The following is a 17,034-nucleotide window of genomic DNA, read 5'->3' as shown; positions in this document are numbered from 1 at the left end:
AGGATCCTGAGCGCCTGAGCATGGCCCTCACCTGCTCCATGTGGATGCAGTTGCCCCTGACCCACAGCTGGGGGGTAGAAGCATTGTCGTGTCCCTCTTCACCCCAAATGGCTTTCTCTATAGGGGTGGGGGAGGTGGGGGTGCCCCACAGACCCTCCAAAGTGGCCACACACTGGCGCCTGTCCCTCCCTTGACCCTGTTCCTCTGCCCTCCACAGCGGAAAAGAAGCTGATGAGCTCGGCTGCTGCGGGGAGCCAACAGATGTACCCCCAGGGAAGCCCCTTCCCCACTGGCCACTCGGGCAAGGCCTTCAGGTACTGCAGGCTGCACACCATGCCTCCCTCGACCTCCCTGGGTGGGGCATGGCCTTGGGCTCCCAGAGAAGTCAGCACCACTGCAGACAAGACTGACCTGAGTGCCATGGGGGTCTGGCCCCTGGGAGTGCATCTGGCACCTGAATCACAAGTGGGGAAGAAGGTCAGCTACTGGCCATGGCCGCCAGGCCTCAGCCGAGTCTGCAGGGACACACTGAATGGCCCGTCCCTGCTTGGGGCCCTGGGGTGTGACTGTGGAGTGGGTGGGGCTGGCAGACAGGTGCACGCAGTGACCCGCTTCCCCCCAGCTCCTCGGTGGTCCACGTGCCGGGGGTGAGCGACCTCCCGTCCTCCTCCTCGAGCAGTCAGAACATGGCCCAGATCTCCCGGCAGCTGGGCCAGGGCCAGGTGGCATGGACGGGGACCCGGCCGCCCTTCCCAGGACAGGTATGATGCATGGGCAGCCCCTGTCTTGGGGGGATGTGGGGGGCAGGCACAGGAACTCGAGGGACCAGCTCACCCCTTAGACTGCAGGTCCCCAGGGGCGGGTGGGGATGGGGGTCTTGGCCTCAGCCCCGCCCCCCACATCCCAGGGAGCAGAGCACGGTCGGGTCCAGCCTGCACCCAGCCATCCCCAGGCTTCCTGATGCCCGTCCCGCCCCTGCTCTACCCTGTCCAGCTGCCCTCTCAGTCCAGCAAGACCCAGACTTCGCCCTTTGGGATTGGGACGAGCCACAGCTACCCGGCGGACCCCTCCTCCTACAGCCCCCTCTCCAGCCCGGCCACCTCTTCGCCCAGTGGCAGCGCCTACTCCGGCCTCGCCAACAGGACTCCAGGCTTCGGTAGGGGGCCGGGGGTGGGGTACGTGCTGCAGATCAGCCCCAGGTCCAGAATCCGCCTGAGGCCTCCTGCGCCTCTTCTCTAGGACTCAGCACAAGCTGGTCGTGTCCCCAGCTCCTGTACATGTGGCACATGTGTCCCTAGTACGTGTGTCCCCGGCTCCTGTACATGTTTCCTCAGGTCCTGTACATGTGTAGCTAGGTCCTGCACACGTGTCATTCAAGCCCTGCATGTGTGTCCTGGGACTGGTGCCATTGTCCTTGTCCTTAAGACTCTGAGTCTGGGAACTCACACACTGCCTGGCAGTTGGATGAGGCCGCCCTGTGGCCCCCAGTACGGCCAGTGCTGACCCTAGGGAGGCGGCTGGGGTATATGGTGGCGGGACGGCCCCTGAGCCAGGTGTCCTGTGGTGGCCAGCAGCAGACAGCGGGCAGAGCAGTGGGCAGTTCCCAGGGCGGCCCTCGGAGGTGTGGTCCCAGTGGCAGAGCCAGCACCACGGCCAGCAGAGCAGCGAGCAGCACCCACACCCACAGCCCGGCCAGACGGAGGTGTTCCAGGTAAACAGAGGCAGCGCGGTTTTCTCCACTTCCTCTCTCGCTTGCACCGCTGTGGGGTTCAGGCAAATGGATGGAGACCCTTGGGTTCAGCAGCGCTCACCTTAAGCCTCCCCTGGCCGTGAGGCCCCTCGGAGCAGAGCCAGCCCCTCTGCCTGCCTGCACTGCAGAGTGAGGGTGGGGCAGCTCTGAGATCCAGGCCCCGAGCCCTCTCTCGTGGTCCCTCTCTCTGGTGACTCCCCTCCCCCCTCCCAGCAGCAGCAACACCGCCTTGCAGCCAGGCTCCAGGCACTGTGTCCTTTTCTGGTGTCCTTTTCACTGGTGTGTGAACTGAGATTGAACCCAGATTTCCGTGTGCCAAGCCCAAGCCCAACCCCACAAGCCATCTCCTCGACCCCCCCCCGCCCCCGCTAGGCTGTGGCTTTTCAGTATGCAGAGAAAGGCCTCACTGCCCTCCTGCGACCCTCCTTCCTTTACTGGGGGCTGTGCCCTGCCCTGCAGAGTCTTCCTGTGGCCTCCCTGTGGCTGGTGCTGGCAAAGCCGGGTCCCTGAGCTCGCAGCCCAAAAGTCACGTTGTCATATGGACTCCGCACCTGTCCCCCAGCTCCTTTGTCTGGATTTTTCCTCCTGGAAAAGAACTGGCTCAGGGACTAGAATGGTTGAGCATCTCTTTGGGGACTGAGCTAGAGTCACTCGCTCTCTGGTTGGGGGGTCTGAGGATGTGGGGGTGGGCTTCGTGGGAGGCTCCTCACAGGGACCCTGGTGCCCCTGGTCTCTCAGCTGTGCCGGGGTCACAGACTGTGGCCTCCATGAGCTGGTGGATACAAGGGTGGGAGACAAGCCCAGCCCTGTGCCCCTTTGTCTCCTGCAGGATATGCTGCCGATGCCAGGGGACCCTACTCAGGGGACGGGCAGCTACAACATTGAGGACTTCGCTGACCTGGGCATGTTCCCGCCCTTCTCAGAGTAGCAGCGAGCAGAGCTGGGCCTCGGCGCCAGGTCCCCTGCTGGAACCACAGCCCCCTTTCCAGTTAGGCCTGTCCCCCCCCCCGTCACTGGGCCCCCCGCCGGACTCGGAGCCCAGGGGCCTGCTGGCCACCCCACCTGCACCCCACCAGCCGCTGCGGGCGCTATTTATTGTGCTTGTGCACCACGGCGTCAGCCATGTTCTTGCCACCCGCTCGTGGATGACCCATGACGGACTGTGACGTGGTCCAGAGCTGGGTGTGGTGGTGGCTGCCGGTGGTGTGTGTCTGCTTTGTGCTGTGACGTGAGTGTCCCCATGGTTGGTCCGTCTGTCCTTTGTCAGAGGGAGGCTCTCTGCCGGGGCGTCCAGGCACTGGGCAGAGGATGGGGCATCTGAGCACAGGTCCTGGCTGCTCCCAGTCAGGCCTCTGGCGGGAATAGGAGCAGATTCTGGAAGATTCTGTACTGGGAGCTAAGCTCACCTACTTGCTTCCCAGACGGGAGATGTACGTGTCTGTCTCTCTGCACTGCCCCCCCTCCCCCGCTCCCTGTGTCCTTGGCAGGAGGAAGAGTCTTGACAGCCCCATGGAAAGACTGGAGAGGACCACTCCCTCAAGCCCTTGTATCCTTTAGGACCTCTCTGGCCCCTGGTCAGCCCAATGGGCCGCACCGCTGGACTCAGGTGTGGAGGGCCTGGCCCCCAGTGCCCCTCAGCCCAGAATAGGAAGATACCATCCACCTCAGCTGTGTCTGACCAGCTCCAGGGAACCTGCACCCTGTCTGGGTACCCACTGCCAGAGCCCGGGGGTCCACCTGCCTGCTATGTGCAGGGTTCTGAGCCCACTTGCCAGACCCTTCCAAGAATAGTCCTTTGTCAAGCGCCAGTGGCCATTTATTGACTGTGTGACCCAAGTTCCCTGGAGCAGCAGCATCCTTTCGGGGCTGTGCTGGGCTCTCAGGAGCCTTTGTTTCTGGGGAGGTTCAGGGGTTGAGCCCCCTTCCATGTCCCAGACCCAGAGGAACTTCTCTCTCCAGTCTCCCCGCCCTCAGCCCCCCAACCCTGGTGTTCCACCCTAGCCCTGAACTCACCCCGGCACCAGGCTTAGTTTTGTGAAAGGCACAGAAATAGCTTTTGGATCGAAGGACGATTTCCAGATGAAAGGCAGACTCTCTGAGGCTCTGCCCGTGAGTTCAAAAGTGTGGGTGCCTTCCCAACTGGTTTTAGATGAGCTGTGGGTTCCTGGTGGGGTGGACAGACATGAGTCTGCCTGAGCAGCTGCACTGTGGACAATGCAGAGGTCAGCACGAGAAGCCAGGGGAGCCCCAGCAACAGGCGAGAGCAGTCGTGCCCCATCTCCAGCAGGTTAGACTGCAGGACCAGCGTGTGTATTCTGGAGCCATCTCTTTGCGCATCTGGTTGTGGCTCCCACAGAATCCAGGTGGGGTGTGGCAGTTGTTTGCTGTGCTTGGCTTGGCTGGGGTCCTGGGTCGATACAGTGGGGCTCACGTGTCCCTGTCCTGACACCAGTTTGTGCTGGTCATCCATGTACAGCCAGCGGGACAGCAGGGAGAGGAAGGTTCTGTGTCCTTCCGTCTCCACCGCCAGCCTCACTGGGGTCTGCTGCAGTTCACCTACACTCTGCAGCCACCTTCTGACCTGTGGCGCCGTGGCGCCCCCGAGGGGCCAAGTGTTCCCCATGGTGAGCTATGCCAGGGGCTCCTTCCCTCTGAGCACCTCGGCCAGGCCATGGGAACCCTGGGCGGTCTTTCCTAACCTCTCTCCTGGATGTGACCTGTGCTGTGGCTAACCATCACTTGTCTTTCTAGAATGTTCTCTATGACTAATGGTTACTAAGTCGGTGGTGTCTGTGTGTGATGAATGTAACTGCCTTTTAACGTCTCATTCCAATAAAGCAACTTTGCTCTCAGCCAGTTCTACCACCCAAATGATATTGGTCCCCAGCATTCTGCTCAGCAGAGCCTCTTGCAGATGGGCTGGGGGAGGGGGTGTCACCATCACTCCTCAGGCTGTAGGGGCTGCACCTGGCATGTGCTCCAGGGGCACCACAAGGGCTGTTTTGTGCTTTGGTGTTTCTGGTTGGTCTTTGGCGCTTAGTCTCAGTGGCAGTGTGCAGCGTCAGGCTGCCGCAGTGCCAGGATTGAGCCTCTGAGCCTGTCCCTGGCCCCCAGCAAGACTGTGTTTGGGGACCATGATAAACCTGTGGGGCTAGAGGGTCTTCCTGGCCTGCCACCAAGAACCAGCCTCCGGCCCCCCACCTCTTCTTCCTACTGGGGCCTCGCTCTGGGTGCCACACCTGGATTACGGGCATTCCTTCCCAGGCTTCTCACTGCAGCCCTCTGCTCAGCCCCCTGAGGAATTCTCAAAGGCATGTTTGCGGTCTGGTCTTGAGAGCACCCGATCAAGTGGACTTCAGCGCCTAATGGTCCCCAGGGGGTATTGAGAGGGTGCAGGGCGCATGGGGAGCAGCAGGCCACAAACTGTCAGAAAGAGGGGGTCATCTCAGCAGGGATTCCTCAGAGCTGGGGCTGCCAAAGTACCCTGCTGATGTGACCCTTGTCACTGTGGAGGCCTGGGAGGGCCTGAGCCCAGCTTCTTCCCATCGGAAGGGCCAGGCTGAGTTGGGCCATTCAACCACTTCGGATGATGGGTCGGAGGCTGCAGGATCTCCCAGGAGTCCAGGGGACAGGCCACCCAAATGAAATTGGGTTAGGGTTAGGTTAGCATTGCTGCCCAGTTTGGTGGCCAAGGGGGCATGTGGAACCTCCACGATTCCCCACCATGCTTCTCTAAGGCATTACCCTCCAGACACGTCGACCTGCATGTGGTCCTGGTCATCTCACCGGTGACCTTTCTCTTGATTCAGCTCCGCAGAGGACAAACCACTCCCTATTCAGTTTGCTTGAGAAAAAAAATGTTCCATGGTTTGACATGTCTCACTTTGATGGGGAAGGGTGGTGGAGGTGGGTCCCTAGTTGTGATCAGGAGACCCGGGGTCCATGCTGGGCGGCACTTGGACAAATAGGCCTGGTAGTTCTGTAGGCAGGCCCCACAGTGGCTGGGGTGGAAGCAGGCTCCAGTGCCCAAGGCCTGAGTCCCTGACCTCTTGAGACACCTCTCCTGAGATCCCTTCAGAGCAAAGGAACCTCAGGGCTGTGGACTCTGCAGCCCGAGTGGAACCAATGCTATGGTGAGTGCTTCTGAACATGGGCTACGGGGGCAGGAGACAAGCAGCTTCCAGGCCTCTACACTGGGCTGGAAGAGTGAGGGAGATTTGAGGTGGACCCCTAAAAGGGCAGCAGGCTATAGACACAGAAGAGCCTCATTCCCCTAGATTCACACGACAGCTGTGAAGCCTAATGGTCTCATCCCTTCAGACAGCAAAGGGTGGTGGGGCCCAGGGCTTTAGATGGAAGAAAATGGGGAGCCCTACACCCCACAAACCTGCAGCACAGTGCTGTGAGACAGGCTGGCTGTCCAGTGGAGGAGGTGTCCCGTGACTCACTCAGGGCACCCATATAGGGCAGAGAACCCAATGACTTGGTGACTAGGTGGGGCAGGAAGCCAAGGTGGGCAAGAATGTGGAGAGGGGAAAGGAGGGGCCCCCTCAGTGCCCTCCTGCAAGGTCCCCCCTCTGAGGCAGGCATCCGGCCCTGGGGACAGTTGGTAGAAGACAGTTGGTCTTCTACCCAGCAGACAGGCAGGTGTCAGGCTGAGGTGGGGAAAACTGTGGACTCGACACACATGCACGCACTCGGCCCAGCACTAGTTCTGGTCCACTCCAGGTGCAGACCCAGGGTGGCGATAAGGCCCAGAGCCACGACCTTCAGAACAGAGAAGGGTTCAGACTGGAGCACAGGATGCGGGGGATGGTGGAAACCTGCAGGGGGAAGAGGGGTAACAGGTTTTGCAGCTGCACCTGCAGTCTGTATTTAAAGTGGTCAGAGCACAGAGGAAGGGGTCAACAGCAATGTATGTCGGGGGAGGGGGTCTCTGTAATGAGGGAAAGTGCAGTGGGGCAGTCTTGTTGAGTGGGCGGAGTCAGTGCGAAGTGGGGCGGAGTCTTGTGAAGTGGGCGGGGTCAGTGTGCAGCAGGGCCGTGTCTTGTAGAGTGCGCGGGGTCAGTGCTCTACGGTAGAGAACTCAGCATGCAGGAAGAGCTCCAAAGGCCCTGCCATTTCTAGGCCCTTTGAGCAATGCCCATTGCAGAAATGCTCATGATTTCTCTAAAGTCCACTCTGAAAGACTCCTCTCTGGGGTAACCTCAGAAATCAGAGGGCAGGCCACGTGTTTGCAGGAACTCCCTGGGTCCTGGCGCCCCTAATTACAGGAGCCTGGCTTCAATTAACCCTGCTGCTGCCCAGTTGTCATTTTGAGCCGTATTTAGAGCCGCTGGCATTTCCACTGCACTCTTTAATCGTGTTGTTGTGGGCTGTTTTCCTTCATCTAGTCTGTTCCTCATACTTGGGCGACCAGCTACTCCTGTTCTGGGGGGTCCCCAAGGTGCAGACATGGGCATGGCTGCCCTGAGTGCGTCGCCAAGCTGGAGCCCTGGAGCCCTAGGCAGCACCTGACCAACCCCCATGGTTCCCACGCTGCCTCCTGGTCTCTCCGCAGCTCTGGCCTCAGGTGGAGCTGGGGATGTGGGAGCTCTGAGTCTGAACATACACAGAGGGTCCCACGTCAGCTCCCTGCCCCCCACCCCTAACAAGCCTGGACCTGACAGTGGGGTTGTGGATGGCAGTGTGTGTCACAGGACAGGAATCCTGGCCCCAGTGAGCTGTGACCCCGGACACACAGAGGAGAAGCCACGGTGAGCAGAGGGAATTATGGAGGTATGAAGGAAGCCCCTCGAGGGAAGTAGTGTGGCCTGTGGCCACTCCAATGGACCCCCAGAGCACACCTTTCCTGAACCCCGGTGGTGTGTCCACTCAGGGCAGCCCTGGAGGGTCAGGGGTTGGGGTGACTCCCTGTCCCACCCTCTCTCTGCACCGTGCAGTACCCCAAGTACCCCAATACTCCGCTCAGAGTCTGGAGTGGGATGCAGCCTGAGACCCCACGTTGACCTCTTCATGTAGGGCTCTCTCTCATTCTTCCTCTCCTTCCCACCCTCTCCTCCCTCTGCCTCTCTTCCTCTTCCCTATTGTTGCAATTTCTGGCTGTGACTCACACTGTCTATCATGGCCTGTCCCAGATACCTGCCCTGCTCTAAAGCCACCTCCTTCATGCAGCCTCCTGTGATTGCCTGCTCTCCAGGAGTGGGAGTGACTGTATCTGGCCCACCTGGTGTTGCACTGGGCTTTGTTGTCACTTGCCTCCACTGATGTCACAGAACAGGAAGAGGGTGTTGCTGAATGAGACCAGGTTCTGCCGGCCCAGCAGGCCATTCTCCATCATCAGGAGCTGGGTAAAGGCCTTCCTGGGTGAGGGCCCAGATCCTCTCCAGATTTCAGGTGCCACCTGGGCATTTTTGGTCACACCCAAGAGCCATCACAAACACAGGAATCAACATTTGTGGCTCACTGTGGTCAGTCATGCCAAGGGAACTTTGAAAACTCTGGCTTTGTCCTCCCCTTGGATGCTTAAGAAACCTCAGCACGATCAGGAATCTGAGGCCAGACCATGGGGAGGGGTCCACAGGCAGCAACTGCTGGGATGGTATCTCCTGTGGTGTCAGTCCTGAGGCTTTGATCTTTTCCTTTTCTCCCCTTTTTTTGGCCCTTTGAATTGAACCTTATCCTTTTCTATTGAAGAAGCCAGTAATTCCTGTGAATTTGAATTTTGGGGTATTTTTGTTTATATGCTTTTTGTTTTTGTTTGGGGCCACATCCAGCGAAGCTCAGGGGTCACTCCTGGTTCTGCACTGAGGAATCACTCCTGGCAGTGGTCAGGGGGTGCTATGTGGTGCCAGGGATGGAACCTGGGCTGGCTGCATGCAAGACAACTGCCCTCCCTGCTGTACTATCATTCCGGCCCGGTCCTGTGGATCTGAAACACCCACTGTCTCATATGTGAAATGTTGCACCTGGGAGCTGCTGTGGATTTCCTGCCTGGCCTCATTCTGGTCTCACTACTGGAGTCTGGCTCTTGGTTTTAGTTTTTGGGCCACTCCTGTTAGCATTAACATGAGGACTCAATTTCCAGCTTGGTGGTCAGGGGTCACTCTGAGATGCCGAGGGGTCTGTCCAGTCCTGGGGATGGAACCTGGAACTCCTGCATGCGCCAGCTCTGCGCGCCAGCCCTTTGACCATCTCCCCTGATGGAATCTATGTTAAATATTTGAAATTTCCTGGAATAACATACAGATTAACTGTTCATGCACTTGCTGTGCAACTCTGACAGACCCGAAGCAATAGTACAGTGGGTAGGGCTCTTGCCTTGTATGCGGCCACCCGGGTTCCATCCCTGGCATCCCATATGGTTCCTGGAGCACTGCAAGGAGTAAGCTCTGAACATTGCCAGGTGTGCCCCCGCCAAAAAAAAGAGTTCATCCTTAAAATGGAACCCCCTGAGATTGCAAGAAAGTGGGTGCAGGGGTTGGAGTGGTACAGTGAGGAGGGTGCTTGCCTTGCTCATGGTCAATATGGGTTTGATTCCCAGCACCCCATGTGCCCCCTGAGCACTGCCAAGAGTGATCCTTGAGTGCAGAGCCAGGTGTGACCCAAAACCAAATACTACTACTCCCATCAATAAAAATTTAACAGTTAACGTGACACATCTTTGCATATGAGACTTCACGTACAGATTTCCAGGACAGGAACTGTCTGCCAGTCTCATACAGGCACACCCACCGCTTCGCACCACGGCACCTGCAGGTGGAGGCAGTCGCCTAGAGCCTTCTGTTTGGGTTCCTGCAACTCTACCAGCTCAGAAAGTTTCCTGGGAGAGTTTCCCTCTACCTTCCAACTTGAACTCGGGGGAGCGCACCGCAGGGTAGGGCAGAGAGGGGAGCCGTGGGGGCGGGACGCCATGGCCAGTGCAGGTGTCCCTGGGGAGGAACCCTCTGCAGACCCGAAAGCTGGACGCAGTCCCAGCCTTGAGCCGGCAGGTGCGCCCCATCCCGCCCCGCCCCCGCCCCTCCCGCCGCCGGCCCCGCCCTCCCGCCGCCAGCCTCCGCTGGGCCCCGCCCCTCCCGCCACCGGCCCCGCCCTCCCACAGCCAGCTTGCGTTGGGCCCCGCCCCTCCCATCGCCCGGTCCGCCCGTTCTGCCGCAGGCCCCGCCCCACCCCGCGGCAGGCCCCGCCCTGCCGCCCGCCCAAGCCGGGCCCCGGGGGCGGGCGCGCTCCCCCGGAAGTGGCGGCGCGCGACGGGGGCGCGCACGTGCGCTTTGTGTGTCGCGCGGGCCGGGCCGCTGCCGCCGCGCCTCAGGGCCCGCGGGGCCTGCCGAGCCGGCCCCGCCCCGCTGCCGCGCCCCCGCGGCCGGCCGGCCTGGCCAGGGGCGGCGGGAGCCGGCGGCCCCATGCCCGAGCCCGGCCCCAGGATGAACGGCTTCTCGCTGGGCGAGCTGTGCTGGCTCTTCTGCTGCCCGCCGTGCCCGGGCCGCATCGCCGCCAAGCTGGCCTTCCTGCCGCCCGAGCCCACCTACACGGTGCTGGCGCCCGAGCCGCGGGCGCCCGCCCGCGACGACAGCCCGGCCGGCGCCTGCAGCCTGCACCTGAGCGAGCGCGCCGACTGGCAGTTCTCGCAGCGCGAGCTGGACGCCGTCGAGGTCTTCTTCTCGCGCACGGCCCGCGCCAACCGCCTGGGCTGCATGTTCGTGCGCTGCGCGCCCGCCGGCCGCTACACGCTGCTCTTCTCGCACGGCAACGCCGTGGACCTGGGCCAGATGTGCAGCTTCTACCTGGGCCTCGGCTCGCGGCTCAACTGCAACGTCTTCTCCTACGACTACTCGGGCTACGGCGTCAGCTCGGGCCGCCCCTCGGAGAAGAACCTGTACGCGGACATCGACGCCGCCTGGCAGGCGCTGCGCACGCGGTGAGGGGCCGGCGCCGACGCCCCCGTCCCCGCCCCGGACCCGGCGGGCCTCTCTCTGAGGGTCCCACGGAGGGGCCCTGGGCGCAGCGCCTCCTGGGGCACACCTGGCAGGTTGGGTGACCTTGGGCAAGCTGTCGGTTCTGGGGCCCCGTGCGCCCCGTGTGGGGTGGGGGTGGGGGGCTCCCTGCCCAGTTCTCGGGACAGCTGAGGTCTGGGCACCTGCCGGCCCGGGAGAGGCCGCAGAGGCTGGAAAGTTGCTGTTTGTGGGACTGTGAGGGGAGGCCCAGGTGTCTGGGTTCCCCTCAGAGACAGACAGACAGGAAACTTGGATTTTACTTCCCGTGGGAAGGGGCCGTCTGTGCCCCTGTTTCGGTGTCTGCGCCCTGGCCCTCCGGTGGGGAAGGGAGACTGAGGCAGGCCAGTACAGCTCAGTGCAGAATACACCTGCCTCAAGCCCCCAGGAGCCCTCCTTCCAGGTAGGGAGGTGCCTCCAGTGGTCCCCCCCCACCCTTTGCCCGGAAGTAGCAGCTGGCCAGGCGGAGCAACTTACTGGAGGCGCAGGCCATGTCCACGTAATCACCAGCATGGTTTGGGCTGATGGGCAGATCGCTAACCCGGCCAGCCCGCCTACATTTGCTTGCAGTTCATCTCACTGTATCCAGAACTCACCTGTAAGATGGGCTCAAGTAAGGACAACTTGTGAGGTTGGGAGGCGCCTGCCCCCTTGTTCCTGCCTGTCAGACTTGTTCACAGAGTGCTGTTAGCCCTGTGAATTATTTCCTGTTGGTCAGGTACACCGAGCCCACTTCCACCTCTCTCTGCGCGCGCGCGCACACACACACACACACACACACATGCATTCACACATGTGTGTATATAGATATGTATGCACACATGAACACAGGCATTGGCCCACAGTCCATGAGACATGCATGTTGGTGTGTGTTCATGTTTGTGTGCATGTGTGTAAGGGACATGCCTGCTTTTGTGTGTACTTCACAGCTATGTCCACAGGTGTGTAAGCAACCAGGGATGGGACTGTCTCCTGGAACCTTCAGAAACGTCATGTGGCTGTCATGGGCTCAGGACTGAAGAAGAGGCAGTGGAAGCGTCTCATGTGTAGCTGGTAGTTTCTGACACGCGTCTGGGGGCCAGGAGAGACCGGAACTGTGGCTGTAGGAGGGACCTCCCTTGGCTTCCTGCTTGGAGCCTCCAGGCTGACCCTTTCCCTTCTCAGCTCCTGCTGCTGCTGGGTAGCTGGACTCTTGTGGCCTTTTCCATCACTGCTCCCTCCTTCCCCAACCCTGTACCCCTGGACTGCGCATGGTGAGTTCAGCCCTACAGGAGCCATCCGACAGGACATGGGTGCAGGGTCATTTCTGTCCACCACCTATTCCAGTGGTCAGTGTCCTCACGGACCCTGATTCACTCCTGGAGCTGGTCAGTGGGACCCCGTGCAGGAGCCCTGCGGAGCTCTGCCCTGCTCACCTCTGGGAGCCCAGTAGAGATCCTGATGGGCCTCATTCAGCCTCAGTGCCCAGGGGGAGAGCGCATCGTAGGCTCAGGGGACCTCCAGGAGCGGTGGCCAGGGACAGGGACAGCATTTGAGACGGGGGGCTGTGCGGCTGCCCAAGCAGCTGTTCATCTTGGATGTGTTTCTGATCTCTGGGAACCTCCGTATAGCTGCTGCTGTGGGTTCGGAGGGATGGTGAGGACCATGATGTTGTTGGTGATGGGAAAGTGTGAAGATGGTGATGCTGGTGAAGGTGGGCATGATGGGAGGGCAGAGGTGAGGGGTGAGGAGGAGGGGAGAAGGTATAGGGAAGGGTGGAAGTGGAAGGAGGGGGAGGGACTGGCAGCGCACACTCAGGTGCTGTGTAGTTTGAATTGGCCCCGAGGCCCTGGAAGGGACAGCTCTGCTCTGTACAGCCTTTCTCCCCTCTGCGCCTAGCCTGGGCTGCACTGGAGCAGGGGCATGGCGCTGGGGCAGGGCCCCTTTACCTTTGTGGGAACTGTGACCTTCCCTTGCCTTGGGGGGGTTTTCTGTTTTGGACCTGGGGGCACTGGGCATTTCCGCCTCTGGACAGGGTGCAGAGAGCAATGATCCTGCACCTGTGCTTCAGCACTCCCACCTGTTCCTCACGCCCCCCCAGGACCCCCTTACTGCTGCCGCCCTGGGGTTCTGCTCTGCTCTTGGGAGCAGACAAGTTCTGCCAGAGTCTGAGACATCTTTGTGGTGGGGGGGTGGGGAGACAATGAAGCGGCTGGGGCCAAGCAAGCTGTGCTTTCTGACCTTGGCCCTGACTGACCTTGGCTGACCTTGACCGAGGGAGCCTGCTCAGTGCTGCCTTTTAAAATATGCATGTGAGGCATGGGTAATAGAGCACGTCGACAGGCTGCCGAGATATTGATTTCCTGGAGCGTGTGGAGGGAGCCAGGCTCCAGGCTGAAATGGGAGCCTGCTTCGGGAAGCAGGTCCTTCACTGTCACCACACCCAGGAGGGCACTGAGAGTGCCAGGAAGAACCAAGAGTGTTCTTCCATTTACATGCATTTTGTATATTTCATTTGGTTTATCCATGCCCTTCCCTTTCTTCTGTCATTGTGGTGCCGTGGGGAGTGCAGGGTGGAGAGCACACGGGCAGCACCTGAGATTCACCTTCAGGCTTCCTGCAAGACACCTTCCTCCATGGAACCATCCCTCATTCTCCCCCAGTTATGCCTTTAGTGGTGTAGACTGGGAGTAAGGGCCTTTACGGAGGACAGATGATCAGATGATCAGGCTGCAGTTTGAATCTGCATCTGACCATTTCCTATCTGACCCATTTCCTATCTTATGTCTTGGCTACTCCGTGGTCTGCAGGGACTGTCCCCAAAGGCTCACTGCCTGCCTCACACCTTTACTTCCTGGACTCCGGGTGTCCAGAAAGGGGGGTGAGGCTGGTGTGTGCTGCAGAGCCCAAAGGGCTTGTGGTAAGTGTGCAAGTGCTTCTGAATGGGAAAGAGAGAGAAGGAAGTAAAAGTGCACGTGGTAGAGAGCCTTGAAAATTTGAAAAATAGCATTTGCCGTTGCCTTGAAATTGCCACAAACAGCTCCGAGAAAGGAAGGCCTGTCCCTCCTGTGGGACATAGGACACAAGTTTGGGGGTGGGTGAGGCACAATAGCCCCTGCAGGGTGCCCTGCTGTGGCCAGCAGTTATGTCCGGGGTCATTCCCTGGGGTGCAACAGCAGCTTTTCCAGATCTGACTTTCCAGAATTTTCCCTTCCCTCTGCATTCTGCTCTTCCTGAAGTGGGCGTTTCGAAACCACAGTGATGTTTTAGATAATAGGGGCAGCATTTCCCTCCAGGGCAGAGTCCAGCCACTTCTTCCTGCCTCAGCTGTCCTGCCCTTTAAGTTGGTGCTTGCTTGGGGATTACACCTGGACCCCACTGAGGTGTGACTAAGGAGCTCTTAGGAGGTGCCAGTCTGGGGCATTTGCTTGCCCCTAACGGAGGCAGTGTGGGTATGTTTGTAGATGGAGAGAAGGAAAGGGACACCCCTGATGTGAGGTACCCTCCAGGGGCCCAAGTCTGCCACACCCCTGGGAGTGCTGAAGCTGCATGCCCCCGCTAGGGAGACGGGCTTCAGGGGAGATGCTTCATTCCTGGCGTAGTTTCCAGCTGCCTCTCATCTGGAACATTTCCTCAGTGCTGCTACTAAGACTCATTATGCACTCCATTCATCATATTCATGGTGAATAGATTAAATAATTCAGTTACAATTAACCGTATGGGTTATAATTGTTTAAAACTCGATTTCAAATTAACCAATTACAACAAATTAAACACTGTAATTGATCACTTTTATTTAGATATTACCTCTCTGAGCCTGCAGATAGAACATGGATCCTGCGCTACCCATGTCCCCACGGAGCGACTCAGCTTGGAGAGGTGGCCAGGTGGTGGTGTAGTGGGCTGTGGTCACTCAGCGCTGGGGCATCAGGCTCAGGGACAGTCTGGTGCCGGGTTGGACTCCCCAGCTCATGCTGCTGCTCTCCTGCTGCCTGAGCTAATGAGCCTGTCCCCCACCTCCAGGTATGGGGTCAGCCCTGAGAACATCATCCTGTACGGGCAGAGCATTGGCACGGTGCCCACCGTGGACTTGGCCTCCCGCTATGAGTGCGCAGCCGTCATCCTCCACTCTCCACTCATGTCTGGCCTGCGCGTGGCCTTCCCCGACGCCAGGAAGACTTACTGCTTTGATGCCTTCCCCAGGTAAGTGCCCTTCCTACCCGGGGCCTGCCGCCATCCCACACAGATTCTCCAGGTGTCATCTCTTCCTGGTTAACGGTCTCCCAGCAGCTGTGGGACCCAAAGCCTGAGGGCATGTCTGCATGGGTCCGTGTCTGGTTGACCTGCACAGCATTCTCTAGCTCCTGTGAGCCACAGCCCCCATAACCATGCCTCGGCTCCAACACGGAAAGGGGGCATAGAACCAGCACCTCCATTGGAGCCAAGGCTTCTGGACTGTTCTTTGGAAGACCCTGCTGTGGGCCGAGGCAGGCACCTGGACTGTGTGAGCCTGTTCATAACAGCCCGTACTTTGTCTGGGGACTGCTCTCAACCTTCTGGATGCCTCAGTGGCCATAGCCCTTTCCAGCGGGACATTCAGATGTTTACCTTTTAGGAGTCCCTCAGGAGGAGCACTTACTGTGTTATTTTCTGGGAGCCCTCATGGTGGTGCTGGGGGGAACCTGAGGCTCCTTCCTGCACTTGGCCCCTTTTCTGCTTCTCAGGAGACAATTGGCTAGAATCTGCTGGCCTGTGTCTCCTCAGGACTTGGGAACAGAAGTGGGTGTGGCCATTCGGCGACAGTGACCCCTGACCTCTGCTTCAGCAGTGGTGTGTGGAGCAAGGTGCCGGCCCGTGCAGGTGGCGGTGGGGAGCACTGGGCTGTCAGGACCTTCCAGCAGGTCCCGACCCCTGGATGGAAAGCGCAGGGAAGCCAGAGGAAGCGGGGCCCAGCGTGCACGCGTGCACACGTGCGTGGGGCTGGCTGGTGGTGCGGAGTGGAGGCACCCTCCCAACCCCTGTTCTGTCTTGCAGCATCGACAAGATCTCCAAAGTCACCTCCCCGGTGCTGGTCATCCACGGGACGGAGGACGAGGTCATTGACTTCTCGCACGGGCTGGCCATGTACGAACGCTGTCCACGGGCTGTGGAGCCGCTGTGGGTGGAGGGGGCAGGGCACAATGACATCGAGCTCTACGCACAATACCTGGAGCGGCTGAAGCAGTTCATCTCCCACGAACTCCCCAACTCCTGAGGGCCAGCCAGCCCCACCTGTGGGAACACCGGGGTGCTCAGTACGGGGCGAGGCTGTGGCCTCTCTCCCTGGCCGGCCTCCACCCTTGGGCCGCCGGCGCAGGCCCAGCCGGACCTGTGCTCCGCACCGAGAGCCATACTCACATCTGTGACGGGGTCTGAAAATGCCTTGTTCTTCCTGTGGGCACCCCGTCGCCCCCAAACACGTGGCCAGTTGGGCCATGTGTGGGAACTCTCACCAACAGCTCCATGAACCTCCTGGACATCACTGGAATATTCCGAAAAGAAACTGAGTGTCTTTCTCTCTCTCTCTCTTTCTTTCTTTCTTTCTTTCTTTCTTTCTTTCTTTCTTTCTTTCTTTCTTTCTTTCTTTCTTTCTTTCTTTCTTTCTTTCTTTCTTTCTTCCTTTCTTTCTTTCTTTCTTTCTTTCTTTCTTTCTTTCTTTCTTTCTTTCTTTCTTTCTTTCTTTCTTTTTCTCTTCCTTTTCTTTTCTTTCCTTTCTTCCTTTCTTTGTTCCTGTATGTGTGTTACCAGCCCACCAAGGTTCTCCTGTTTTGCTTGTCTGGTGGTTCTAACTCCATGCCTGGCAGATGCTGGTCTCAGAGCTGGGGTCTAGGTATTGCCCCCGGCAAGAGACCACTGTGCTCCCCTCCTCAGTCAGGTTCCTAATTCCTGGTTTGTAGTATAAATGATTGGATACATTTTGTTAATATGTTTTTACTCCTCTGTTTTGCTATTAAAATTTTTTATAACATTTCCAAGATGAAAAATAACAAACCAACAGCTGCTGCATTTATGCTTTGAAGAATCTCTGTGATCAAACTCTACTGTGTGACTCTTTGTAGTTCTGGGGACTCTGGGCTCAAACCCTGGCAAGGCACCGAACCTGTGTCTCTGCCAGAAGCTACCCAGGACCTTCCCCCACAAGGTGCTGGAGGGGTTTCCGTTGGGGGGGTCCATCTTTGGGCTGACTTAAATCCTTTCTCAATTCAAAGCCTTAAATGTACTGTAAGCCTCAGCAGCTTGTCCGGGGCGTGACGGGCAGTGAGGAATAAAGATGCA

At 59.0% G+C, this 17,034-nt stretch overlaps 2 protein-coding genes across 5 annotated transcripts in view; both read left to right on the top strand.

The window, feature by feature from the left end:
• The window catches only part of ARNT2 (aryl hydrocarbon receptor nuclear translocator 2), a 28,267-nt gene extending 23,665 nt beyond the window's left edge, over positions 1-4,602 (top strand). For 3 of the 4 annotated variants that reach the window (XM_055141873.1, XM_055141871.1, XM_055141874.1), the window contains exons 15-19: positions 218-314; positions 623-761; positions 994-1,156; positions 1,572-1,711; positions 2,580-4,602. In XM_055141873.1, the coding sequence (XP_054997848.1) occupies positions 218-314; positions 623-761; positions 994-1,156; positions 1,572-1,711; positions 2,580-2,678 (638 nt within the window). In that variant the 3' untranslated portion in view covers positions 2,679-4,602. The remainder of the gene's footprint in view (positions 1-217; positions 315-622; positions 762-993; positions 1,157-1,571; positions 1,712-2,579) is intronic. The other variant, XM_055141872.1, reaches the window with a different exon arrangement.
• Positions 4,603-10,077: 5,475 nt separating this feature from the next.
• ABHD17C (abhydrolase domain containing 17C, depalmitoylase) lies at positions 10,078-17,034 on the top strand. Its single transcript, XM_004617612.2, has 3 exons — positions 10,078-10,667; positions 14,743-14,922; positions 15,754-17,034. The coding sequence occupies exons 1-3, from the start codon at positions 10,153-10,155 to the stop codon at positions 15,971-15,973; spliced, it is 915 nt and encodes a 304-aa protein (XP_004617669.2). The 5' UTR covers positions 10,078-10,152; the 3' UTR covers positions 15,974-17,034.

Source organism: Sorex araneus, chromosome 6 (genome assembly GCF_027595985.1).
Source record: "Sorex araneus isolate mSorAra2 chromosome 6, mSorAra2.pri, whole genome shotgun sequence".
NCBI lineage: Eukaryota > Metazoa > Chordata > Mammalia > Eulipotyphla > Soricidae > Sorex > Sorex araneus.
This window is presented reverse-complemented; position numbering and strand designations above follow the sequence as displayed.

Excerpts from the sequence above, each read along its gene's own strand:
- ABHD17C (XM_004617612.2), top strand. The coding sequence starts at position 10,153 with ATGCCCGAGCCCGGCCCCAGGATGAACGGCTTCTCGCTGGGCGAGCTG. Across the intron at positions 10,668-14,742 it reads TGGCAGGCGCTGCGCACGCG|GTATGGGGTCAGCCCTGAGA; the intron begins GTGAGGGGCCGG and ends CCCCACCTCCAG. Across the intron at positions 14,923-15,753 it reads TGCTTTGATGCCTTCCCCAG|CATCGACAAGATCTCCAAAG; the intron begins GTAAGTGCCCTT and ends TCTGTCTTGCAG.